At 42.0% G+C, this 11,895-nt stretch overlaps 1 protein-coding gene across 1 annotated transcript in view; it reads right to left on the reverse strand.

Moving 5' to 3' along the window:
* Positions 1–11,895, reverse strand: part of NOX3 (NADPH oxidase 3) — a 66,341-nt gene that overhangs the window by 27,178 nt on the left and 27,268 nt on the right. Inside the window, exons 9-10 of the mRNA XM_010840857.1 lie at positions 11,512–11,765; positions 4,727–4,889 (exon numbers count right to left, since the gene is read on the reverse strand). Coding sequence (XP_010839159.1) covers positions 4,727–4,889; positions 11,512–11,765 — 417 coding nt within the window. The remainder of the gene's footprint in view (positions 1–4,726; positions 4,890–11,511; positions 11,766–11,895) is intronic.

Consider the following 11,895-nt stretch of genomic DNA (forward strand, 5'->3'; position numbering starts at 1 on the left):
ATTTGGAGGTGAGGCCTTTGGGAGGTGATTAGGTCAGGAGGGTGGAGCCCTCTTGAACGACATTAGTGCCTATCAGTGTCCAAGAAACTCCCTTGCCCACTTCTGCAGTGGGAAGTTAGAGCTAGAAGATAACCTTTCATAAACCAGGAACTGGGCTCTCATCAGGCACCAAGTCTGTCAATGTGTTAACTTTGGACTTCCCAGCCTCCAGAACTGTGAGAAATACATTTCTGTTGCTTAAAGCCACCCCACCTATGGCATTTTGTTATAGAAGGTCAAACAGAGCAAGACACTTAGTTAAACTTAACTGTGGTATAAAGAGAAGAAGATGGGATTTAATAGCTTAAGAAGAAAAGTTATGACCAACCTAGATAGCATATTGAAAAGCAGAAACATTACTTTGCCAACAAAGGTCCGTCTAGTCAAGGCTATGGTTTTTCCAGTGGTCATATATGGATGTGAGAGTTGGATTGTGAAGAAAGCTGAGTGCCGAAGAATTGATGCTTTTGAACTGTGGTGTTGGAGAAGACTCTTGAGAGTCCCTTGGACCGCAAGGAGATCTAACCAGGAGATCAGCCCTGGCATTTCTTTGGAAGGAATGATGCTAAAGCTGAAACTCCAGTATTTTGGCCACCTCATGCGAAGAGTTGACTCGGAGAAGACTCTGATGCTGGGAGGGATTGGGGGCAGGAGGAAAAGGGGACGACAGAGGATGAGATGGCTGGATGGCATTACCGACCTGATGGACGTGAGTTTGAGTGAACTCCAGAAGTTGGTGATGGACAGGGAGGCCAGGTGTGCTGCGATTCATGGGGTCGCAAAGAGTCGGACACAAGTGAGTGACTGAACTGAACTGAACTGACCTAAGAAGAACCAGGATTCAAGCTTTTATTCTGTTATTGACTAGCTTTCTGTGCTTCTGCTTTCTCATTGGTAATCTGAGGACAGTACTCATCTGAAAGAGGTATTATAATTTTCTCATCTGTAAAATGGAATGAAAGTGTAAGTCCCTGTTACTCCCTGCCTTCTAGAAGTAAGAGATTGTTGAACCTAGGCTATTAGTATTAGTAGTAGTACTAGTAATCTAGTAATGACAAACCTAGACAGCATATTAAAAAGCAAAGACATTACTTTGTCAACAGAGTTCTGTATAGTCAAAGCTATGTTTTTTTCCCAGTAGTTATGTATGGGGCTTCCCTTATTGCTCAGCTGGTAAAGAATCCACCTGCATTGTGGGAGACCTGGGTTTGATCCCTGGGTTGGAAGATCCCTGGAGAAGGTAAAGGCTTCCCACTCCAGTATTCTGGCCTGGAGAATTCCATGGACTATAGGGATCACAAAATGTCAGACATGACTGAGAGACTTTCACTTTCACGTATGGCTGTGAAAGTTGGACCATAAAGAAGGCTGAGTACTAAAGAATTGATGCTTTTGAACTGTGGTTTTGGAGAAGACTCTTGACAGTCCGTTGGACTGCAAGGAGATCCAACCAGTCAATCCTAAAGGAAACCAACTCTGAATATTCATTGGAAGGACTGATGCTGAAGCTGAAGTTCCAATACTTTGGCCACCTGATGAGAAGAGTTGACTCACTGGAAAAGACCTTAATGCTGGGAAAGATTGAAGGCAGGAGGAGAAGGGGATGATGAAGGATAAGATGGTTATGTGGCATCACTGATTCAATGGACATGAGTTTGAGCAAACTCTGGGGGACAGTGAAGGACATGGAAGCCTGGCATGCTGCAGTCCATGGGGTCACAATGAGTCAGACACAACTGAATGACTGACATGAACTAGTAATCTTTTTATATGTCTGGCAGATATAGTACACATTTAATATAATTTTATAGCTATTTGCAGGCTTCCCTGGTAGCTCAGCTGGTAAAGAATCTGCCTACAATGCAGGAGATCCCAGTTTGATTCTTGGGTCAGGAAGATCCCCTGGAGAAGGGGTAGGCTACCCCACTCCAGTATTCTTGGGCTTCCCTGTTGTCTCAAACAGAAAAGAATCCACCTGCAATGCAGGAGACCTGGATTCAATCCCTGGGTTGGGAAGATCCCCTGGAGAAGGGAACTGCTACAGTACAGGAACTGCATGCCAGTATTCTTACCTGTAGAATTCCATGGACAGAGGAGCCTGGTGGGCTACAGTCCATGGGGTCGCAAACAGCTGGACATGACTGAGTGACCGTCACTTTCTTTTCATACAGATTTACAATGAAATATTTCTACATCATTTATTTGTCTTATTTGTTATTAAAACTATCTGGTTGAATATATAATCTTATTTCTCTGTTGTGTGGATCAGGAAACAGCTCAGAGAGGTGAACTGATGCACTGATGCTTCTGGTGAGGGTGGAATCAAGCTGAGGTAGATTCTCTGGCCAGGAATTCCACAGTCTTCCTACAATACGGCAGGTGGCAGTCATGTTTACCATGTACTGCGTATGTCAAACCAGAGAGCCAGATGGACCTGAGTTTGAATGCTGGTATTATCTTTCATTAGCAGTGTGTTTTCAGGAAAGTGAGTGTAGTCTCTTCAAAGCTTTGGAGTCCTTTGGAAAACAGAGATTATGCTACCTACTTTCTAAGGTTGCTGGGACGATTATAAAAATAGAACGAGAAAGCATTTGTCAAGCGCCTGTCACTTGGAAACTCATGAGATGGGAGCTTATTTTACTTTAACTTCTTAGTTGAGAATTTGCCACCTCCAGATATCTTCCAGTCTGGCTTTTCCCCAGTGCTTCAGAGTGCCATTTCTTTCTTTTTTAAATTTTAATTGGAGGCTAATTACTTTACAATATTGTGGTGGTTTTGCCATATATTCACATGAATCAGCCATGGGTGTACATATGTTCCCTGTCCTGACCCTCGCGCCCACCTCCCTCCCCATCCCGTCTCTCAGGGTCATCCCAGTGCACCAGCCCTGAACACCCTGTCTCATGTATCAAACCTGGACTGGTGATCTATTTCACATATGATAATATACATGTTTCAATGCTATTCTCTCAAATCATCCTATACTCGCCTTCTCCCACAGAGTCCTAAAGTTTGTTCTTTACATCTGTGTCTCTTTTGCTGTCTTACATATAGGGTCATTGTTACCATCTTTCTAAGTTCCATACATATGTGTTAATATACTGTATTGGTGTTTTTCTTTCTGACTTACTTCATTCTGTATAATAGGCTCCAGTTTCATCCACCTCATTAGAACTGATTCAATTGCATTCTTTTTAATAGCTGAGTAATATTCCATTGTGTATATGTACCACAGCTTTCTTATCCATCTATCTGCTGATGGACATCTAGGTTGCTTCCATGTCCTGGCTATTATAAACAGTGCTGCGATGAACATTGGGGTACCATGTGTCTCTTTCAATTCTGGTTTACTCAGTGTGTATCTCCAGCAGTGGGATTGCTGGGTCATATCGGAGAAGGCAATTGCAACCCACTCCAGTACTCTTGCCTGGAAAATCCCATGGATGGAGGAACCTGGTAGGCTGTAGTCCATGGGGTCGCTAAGAGTCAGGCATGAGTGAGTGACTTTACTTTCACTTTTCACTTTCATGCATTGGAGAAGGAAATGGCAAGCCACTCCAGTGTTCTTGCCTGGAGAATCCCATGGACAGAGGAGCCTAGTGGGCTGCCGTCTATGGGGTTGCACAGAGTTGGACACGACTGAAGTGACTTAGCAGCAGCAGCAGCATGGCAGTTCTATTTCCAGTTTTTAAAGGAATCTCCATGCTGTTCTCCATATTGAGAGTGCCATTTCTTAAAGATGGGAAGTGAAGAAAATTTCCATGGGTAAATATGCTTGAGAAGGGTGGGTGAAACAAAACTGAATGATGTTCTTTTTTACAGAACTTATTTAATAGGCAAATAGAAGATGTGACTCGTCTAAAGAGGGATTTATCATAGCATTTCTGGAATCCTTTGGCTACAGAATTCTCTTCAGTGAACCCCATTATATGAAGACATGGAGACACGCTGACCTAATCAAGCCTCTTCCTTGGGTAGATGAGGAAACTACAGCCAAAGTGTCAACCAGAGAAGTGGCAGGGTAAGGACCAGAACCAGGTTCATCAGGCGTCCTGGGTCCTCCGGAGTTGACACCATTCAACTTGACATCCCTTTCTCTGGCTGCTCCAGTGTCTGTTGCTAACCCTAAAAGGGTTCAGGTAAGAAATGGAAAAAGGGAGGAAGGGAACTATGGAGGAAGTTAGTCTGAGAACATTCAAGAAATGACAAAAGAGAGACTTGGATTTGGATGACAACAACCAGCAAGCAGACAAATGAATCCCCACTGTGCCATTTTTGCTTCTCAATTAAGACTCTGAGTCTACGAGATGAAGATATTGAATCATACCCTTAAACCACAGTAACAAGCCCAAGAGTCAAAGCCTGCCTGTTAATATTACTCACTGCAGCCCAGTCACATAGCCGTTTGCAGCCTGTCCATATTTTACTGACATGAGCAATTACATGTCCTGTAACGGCAATGAAGCAATAAAATTTATGTCTTGTCATCTTTAACAAGATTAGACATAACCCTTCTCATAAATGTAATACTGAATGGAGATTTTTAAGAACATAAGTATAGTTAAGGATCCTTGAGTTTATCCCTCATAGTTAATTAAAACCCTCCCCAGGAATCAGCAGATGATAGATAGAAGGATGTTGAACTTTTGAATTCATGGAAGGGTGAGCTGATGATTTTTTTCCATACCTTGTTCAGCTTGCACTGCATTTGTGCCTCACAACATTGGTACCAGATAGATTTCAGAAGAGCTGCAAAGGGAGTGACCCCTATTCCCGCAGCAATGCACATGCTCACTCGATAGTGAAATACATCAGTCAGTGCAGCTCCGAACGGCCCATCCACAGCCAGCCTGCAATCACAAAGTGCGCGGTTTGACTTTCAGAATACTCTACTCTTAAAAACAAAGCCATCCTAAACCAGTGCTTTGGATAGGATGTGTTGGCATAAGTGTGCGGGGAGGTTAGCTCTGTGCTCGAGAATGCCTTGTTTGAACACACAGAGTGTAGAGATATGGTGGCCAGCCTCACAGCACAGCTCCTTTTACAGTTCTTAGAAGCTTATTTTGCATCACGAAGACTGATAAAAGATGCCTTTTCTTTATTCTTTTCTCTCCCCAGCTGCCATAAGGGGAAAAAGCAGAAGTATCAAGGTGGTTTAGAAGGCTTATCTCTCCTTTTGCTAATGTAACTCCCCCCTGTTTTTATTTATTCCATCCCACTTCTTAGTATGTTTATATAATTTTAGTCTAATGGAAGCTATTCATTTGGAATAAATATAATTTTGGAATAATTTATCAGTTATGTTGAATTTCTAAAACTCATTATTTTAGATTATGCGAACTTAAAAATCTGTGATAATCAGGCCAGGGGCAGGTGGTCTTTGTGTAGGCAAATTTTTTCTTTGTAAGAATAATGCATATTCATTGAATAAATATAATTGTCTTTTTGTGAGCTTGGTCGCTCAGTTGTGTCCAACTCTTTGCAACCCCATGGACTGTAGCCCACCAGGCTCTTCTGTCCATGAGAGTCTCCAGGCAAGAATACTGGAATGGGTTAGCCATTCCCTTCTCCTGAGGATCTTCCTGATCCAGGGATCAAATCCACATTTCTTGCACTGCAGACAGATTCTTTACCATCTGAGCAATCGGGGAGCCCGTAATTGTCTTTAATAGGGTCCTAAATGGACTGACCCCCCTGGATTCTACTTCATCTCTCATGACCAGTTCTCACACTGGTTTTTCTTTTGTTTCTTAGGGAACACAGGACCCTCTTTGGCCATGGAGCCTCTGCCCATGATAATCCAACTAATCACTTGGAAAACTCTGCCCCGAGTTCTCCTCTATCTTCTTATGTAGTTCACAGTTATCCTCCCATAATATCTCAGTAATCATTTCCCTGGGGAAGTCTTCATGGATCCCTGAGACTAGGTTAAATACCGTATTAGATGGTTTATAACACCATGTATCTATCCCCTAGTTCTATGATCACCTACAAGACTTTCTAGAACTAACACCCAAAAAAGATGTCCTTTTCCTCATAGGGGACCGGAATGCAAAAGTAGGAAGTCAAAAAACACCTGGAATAACAGGAAAGTTTGGCCTTGGAGTACAGAATGAAACAGGGCAAAGGTTATCAGAATTTTGCCAAGAGAACGCACTGGTCATAGCAAACACCCTCTTCCAACAATACAAGAGATGACTCTACACATGGACATCACCAGATGGTCAATACTGAAATCAGATTGATTATATCCTTTGCAGCCAAAGATGGAGAAGCTCTATATAGTCAGAAAAAACAAGACCAGGAGCTGACTGTGGCTCAGATCATGAACTCCTTATTGCCAAATTCAGACTTAAATTGAAGAAAGCAGAGAAAACCACTAGACCATTCAGGTATGACCTAAATCAAATCCCTTACAATTTTACAGTGGAAATGACAGATAGATTCAAGGGATTAGATCTGATGGACAGAGTGCCTGAAGAACTGGATGGAGGTTCATGACATGGTACAGGAGACAGGGATCAAGACCAAACCCAAGGAAAAGAAATGCAAAAAGGCAAAATGGATGTCTGAGGAGGCCTTACAAATAGCTGAGAAAAGAAGAGAAGCTAAAGGCAAAGGAGAAAAGGAAAGATATATCTATCTAAATGCAGAGTTGTGAAGAATAGCAAGGAGAGATAAAACAGACTTCCTCAGTGATCAATGCAAAGAAATAGAGGAAAGCAATAGTATGGGAAAGACTAGAGATCTCTTCAAGAAAATTAGAGATACCAAGGGAACATTTCATGCAAAGATGGGCTCGATAAAGGACAGAAATGGTACAGACCTAACAGAAGCAGCAGAGATTAAGGAGAGGTGGCAAAAATACACGGAAGAACTATACAAAAAAGATCTTAGTGACCCAGATAACTGCAATGGTGTGATCACTCACCTAGTGAGCCAGACATCCTGGAATTCAAAGTCAAGTGGGCCTTAGGAAGCATCACTATGAGCAAAGCTAGTGGAGGTGATGGAATTCCAACTGAGTTATTTCAAATCCTAAAAGATGATGCTGTGAAAGCACTGCACTCAATATGCAAGCAAATTTGGAAAACTCAGCAGTGGTCACAAGACTGGGAAAAGGTCAGTTTTAATTCCAATCCCAAAGAAAGGCAACGCCAAAAAATGTTCAAACTACCGCACAGTTGCACTCATCTCACACGCGAGCAAAGTAATGCTCAAAATTCTCCAGACTAGGCTTCAACAGTTTGTGAACCAAGAACTTCCAGATGTTCAAGCTGGATTTAAAAAAGACAGAGGAACCAGAGGTCAAATTGCCAGCATCTATTGGATCATCGAAAAAGCAAGAGAGTTCCAGAAAAGCATCTACTTCTGCTTTATTGACTATGCTAAAGCCTTTGACTCTGTGGATCACCACAAACTGTGGAAAATTCTTTAAGAAATGGGAATACCAGACCTGAAAAATCTGTATTCAGGTCAAGAAGCAACAGTTAGAACTGGACATGGAACAACAGACTGGTTGAAAATCCAGATTTGAAAATCAGGAAAGGAGTATGTCAAGGCTATATATTGTCACTCTGCTGATTTAAGTTATATGCAGAGTACATCATGAGAAATGTCGGGCTGGATGAAGCACAAGTTGGAATCAAGATTGCCAGGAGAAATATCATTAACTCAGATATGCAGATGACACCACCCTTATGGCAGAAAGCAAAGAGGAACTAAAGAGCCTCTTGATGAAAGTGAAAGAGGAGAGTGAAAAAGCTGGCTTAAAACTGAATATTCAAAAAATGAAGATCATGGCATCTGGTCCCATCACTTCATGGCAAATAGATGTGGAAACAATGGAAACAGTGACAGATTTTATTTTCTTGGGCTCCAAAATCACTGCAGATGGTGACTGCAACCATGAAATTAAAAGACGCTTGCTCCTTACAAGAAAAGCTATGACCAACCTAGACAGCATATTAAAAGCAGAGACATTACTTTGCCAACAAAGGTCCGTCTAATCAACAATATGGTTTTTCTGTAGTCATGTATGGATGTGACAGTTGGACCATAAGGAAAGCTGAAGGCTGAAGAATTGGTGCATTTGAACTGTGGTGTTGGAGAAGATTCTTGAGAATCCCTTGGACTGCAAGGAGATCAAATCAGTCCATCCTAAAGGAAATCAGTCCTGAATATTCATTGGAAGGACTGATGTTAAAGCTGAAGCTTCAATAATTTGCTCACCTGATAAGAATTGATGCATTAGAAAACACGCTGATGCTGGGAAAGATTGAAGGCAGGAGGAGAAGCGCATGACAGAGTGTGAGATGGTGGATGCGTCACAGACTCGATGGATGTGAGTTTGAGCAAATTCAGGGGGTTGTTGATAGACAGGGAAACCTGGTGTGCTGCAGTCCATTGCATTGCGAATAGTCGGACATAACTGAGTGACTGAACTGAACTGATCTCTCCTCGGCAGTCCTCATCATTCGTGTAATTTTAAAGCTGTTTTGGGTGGTGTGTGGGTGTGTGTGTGTTTGCGGCACCACGCAGCATGTGGGGTCTTTGTTCCCTACGTGTGTGTCTGACTCTGTGACCCCATGGACTGTAGCCCTCCAGGCTCCTCTGTCCATAGGATTTCCTAGGTAAGAATAGTGAAGTGGGTTGCCATTTCCTTCTCCAGGGGGTCTTCCTGACTCAGGGATTGAACCCGAGTCTCCTGTGTCTCCTGCACTGGCAGGTGGGTTTGGTGTGTGTGCACGACTTGATTTGCACCTGTTTGGTCACTAGACTGTAAGTTCTGAGGAGGGAGGGGCCGTATCTGTCTTAGCCCACCACTGCAAACCAGCACCTTACAAGGCGTGGATTGTTCAATAACAATTTGTTGAGTAGATTGTGAATGTTTAAAATACTTCAATCAACAGAATGTATTAAATAACCTCAACTATTCCAAAAGCACACATTTACATACGAACAAAGCTATGCTAATTAAAAAGCTTCTAAGTTATTCATAACCATTCCCTAAGGAGTGTCTATTGAAGGCACCCGGGGTTGGCCCATTTGGGCTTACTATGTGTTCATGAAAGTTCAATTGGGTTTATTTTAAAATATTCCATATACCAAACCTCCTCATAATTCAAATTAACTCTCCTCAAATTAATATTAATTAATAAGGCTTTTATTACATATTGATGTATGGAAATAGAAGAATAAAAATAAAAAGGCCTTAATCAGAAAGGGTTTGTATCTCAGCCCATGGTAGATTCTTTTATAAATAATTAGATAAAGGGAATTGAGAGAGAGAGAAAAACAGAAACTGTCCACAACTAAAACGTCTTATGGTTATTTTTATACTTCATTGTATTTGGGATTTATTTGACACTGATGATAAAAGATAACAATTAAACCCAAAGAAGAATTGTGTCATAATTCGTAGAAATGCACAATAAATACATTTCTACATAAAACTGAGAATCTAAGCTGGAGCAGCGGGAGGAAATATTAGATCCCATCTCCCTGCTGATACAGTGATCCTTCCTTTCACATCCCTGATTGCTGATTACTTTCCCACGTGAAATTGCAGAGCCCCATGTTCCATCAAGGGGCTGGTCTAGTTTTTCCTCCTGTCTCACTGGGATCTGCCTTCTGACAACTCACGGGCTTTTACCTTCCTGAGAAACACAAACCAGGTCTTTTCCCTTCCCTGCCTCTCTAGCCTTTAACTAGCCGAATCTAGCCATCATGACACTCTGATGGTTCTTTTTGTGGACCAAAACACCTCCGTTTCTCTCAACGTTGAACTGGCTGCCTTTGCACAAATTCTTGTTTATCAAGTTCACTCAGGTACTTCCTGTCTGATGTAGATCCAGTTTCTGATAACATATCTTAGAAACAAGTTCCCTCTCCAGCAGTCACATCACACTGTCCCTATTGCTTCTCATCAGCATCGCCCATCAACCTTCGGTCTTGTCTCTGAACCCAAGACCTTTTTTATCTACATTGCCCTCCCTTTCTCATCAGCACATTCATTGTCATCTCTGTGGTAGATGACCTTTCTTATTTTGCTAATAGCAAGGGTAGCTAACTGTTTTGTTTTTTTTTTTTACTATGCATTATGCAAAGAGCATCATACTGACTATCATATTTAATCCTAAACAGAACCTATGTTCTATTATTATCATTTTCATCTTACAGAGGAGGAAACTGAGGCAGGTGTTACATACATCTTCCCAGATCACATGCAAAATTAGGCTTTGAACCCAGGTTGTCAAATGCCGAGGCCCTTGGCTTTGGGTTGTAGATATAAGTTGCTGAGAACTCTAGTACCAATGTCGAGAAATTCCTCCATTTTACCTCAGAAGGCAAAGTCTTTTATTCATTTATTTATTTTTATTGAAGTATAGGTGATTTATATTGTTTCAGGTGTACAGCAAAGCAATTCTGTGATCCATACATATGTTAGTGTTAGTGACTCAGTCACGTCCAGCTCTGCGACTTCATGGACTGCAGCCCACCAGGCTCCTCTGTCCATGGCATTCTCCAGGCAAGAATACTGGAGTGGGTTGCCATTTCCTCCTCCAGGGGATCTTGCCGACCTAAGGACTGAACCCTGGTCTCCCTCAAGTGGGCAGATTCTTCACCATCTGAGCCATATATCTATTGTTTTCCAGATTCTTTTCCATTACAGGTTATTGCAAGGTACTGATTAGAGTTCCCTGTGCTACACAGCAGACCCTTGTAATCTTTTTTATATATAGTAGTGTATATCTGTTAATGTGAAAATTTTAAAAGAGGTCTTGTTCTCTCTTTGTCCTGAGTTTAGAGGAAGAGTTTTCTTCCTCTTCACGAGGCTGTGCTTCTCCTCTTGGAGTCCTTAGTCACTGCTTGTCTCAGAGATTCCTGGGGTTGTATTACATTCTTTCTGTGCCCAAAGCAGTGAAAAATTATGGTTTTCTCAAATCTCTTCACAATGTATATCCCAACATTTTTTGTCTGTGTCCCTGTTTTTCTGGAGCCCTAAACATAGGCTTTGAGTTCTTATTGGGTAATCCTGTAGCAAGAGTGGGAATCAATTTTAAGCCATTGATTACTAAAAGGAACCAAGGCGTGGTGACTATACTAAACTCTGTTGCATGCTGAGGCTTTTCTAAATCGGGTGTTGTTTTGGACTGACTTGTCCAACAGCAAACTATGACGGCAAAAAGTGCACAGCGCTGCGTTAGGCATCACAAGTGGCTTGTAATTCGCCAAAGTGATGTTTTAGACCTGGGAAAGCAAAACGTTTCCTGTTCCTGGATCATGACCTGCCTTTATTGATCATTTGATTTTTAAAGAAATGTACTTGTTCGTACTCAAATTTTAAAAATGGTTTCAAATTTACCATCTAGAATTAAGATACTGCAGAAGCTCTCAGCATGTTGATGCACTAAAGGACCTTGCTTTTTATAATATGGTAACATACATAAAAAAGAAATGGGCTCCCACCTTGGCAGGCTCCAGGGCTCCTTCAGGGGCTGTCCTTCTACTCCAAAGGCCTTACATAGAGCTTCTGTCCAGTCTCCAGCTGCCCGGATGTGCACACTGAAGAAGTCCTCCTGGGGAGCGGAGGTGAGGGTGAAGGGGTGCCACTCCAGCGTGGATATGGATGGGCACTGGATCAACACATACTGCCCTGGTGCCATTTTAAAGTCACGCTTTTTCATGCAAAGTTCTAGCACTCCAGATGGATGGCTTACCACCTAAATCACAGCAAGAGAGTCATTGGTTCTTTCACTTAGGTTAAATAATAAGACAATGGCCTTCATCCCATCAAAGCTTTTTCAATTTTTATATCAACTCTTTTGAGGTGTAATTGACATAGACCATGGG

This window comes from Bison bison, unplaced genomic scaffold (genome assembly GCF_000754665.1).
Source record: "Bison bison bison isolate TAMUID 2011002044 unplaced genomic scaffold, Bison_UMD1.0 scf7180017864148, whole genome shotgun sequence".
NCBI lineage: Eukaryota > Metazoa > Chordata > Mammalia > Artiodactyla > Bovidae > Bison > Bison bison.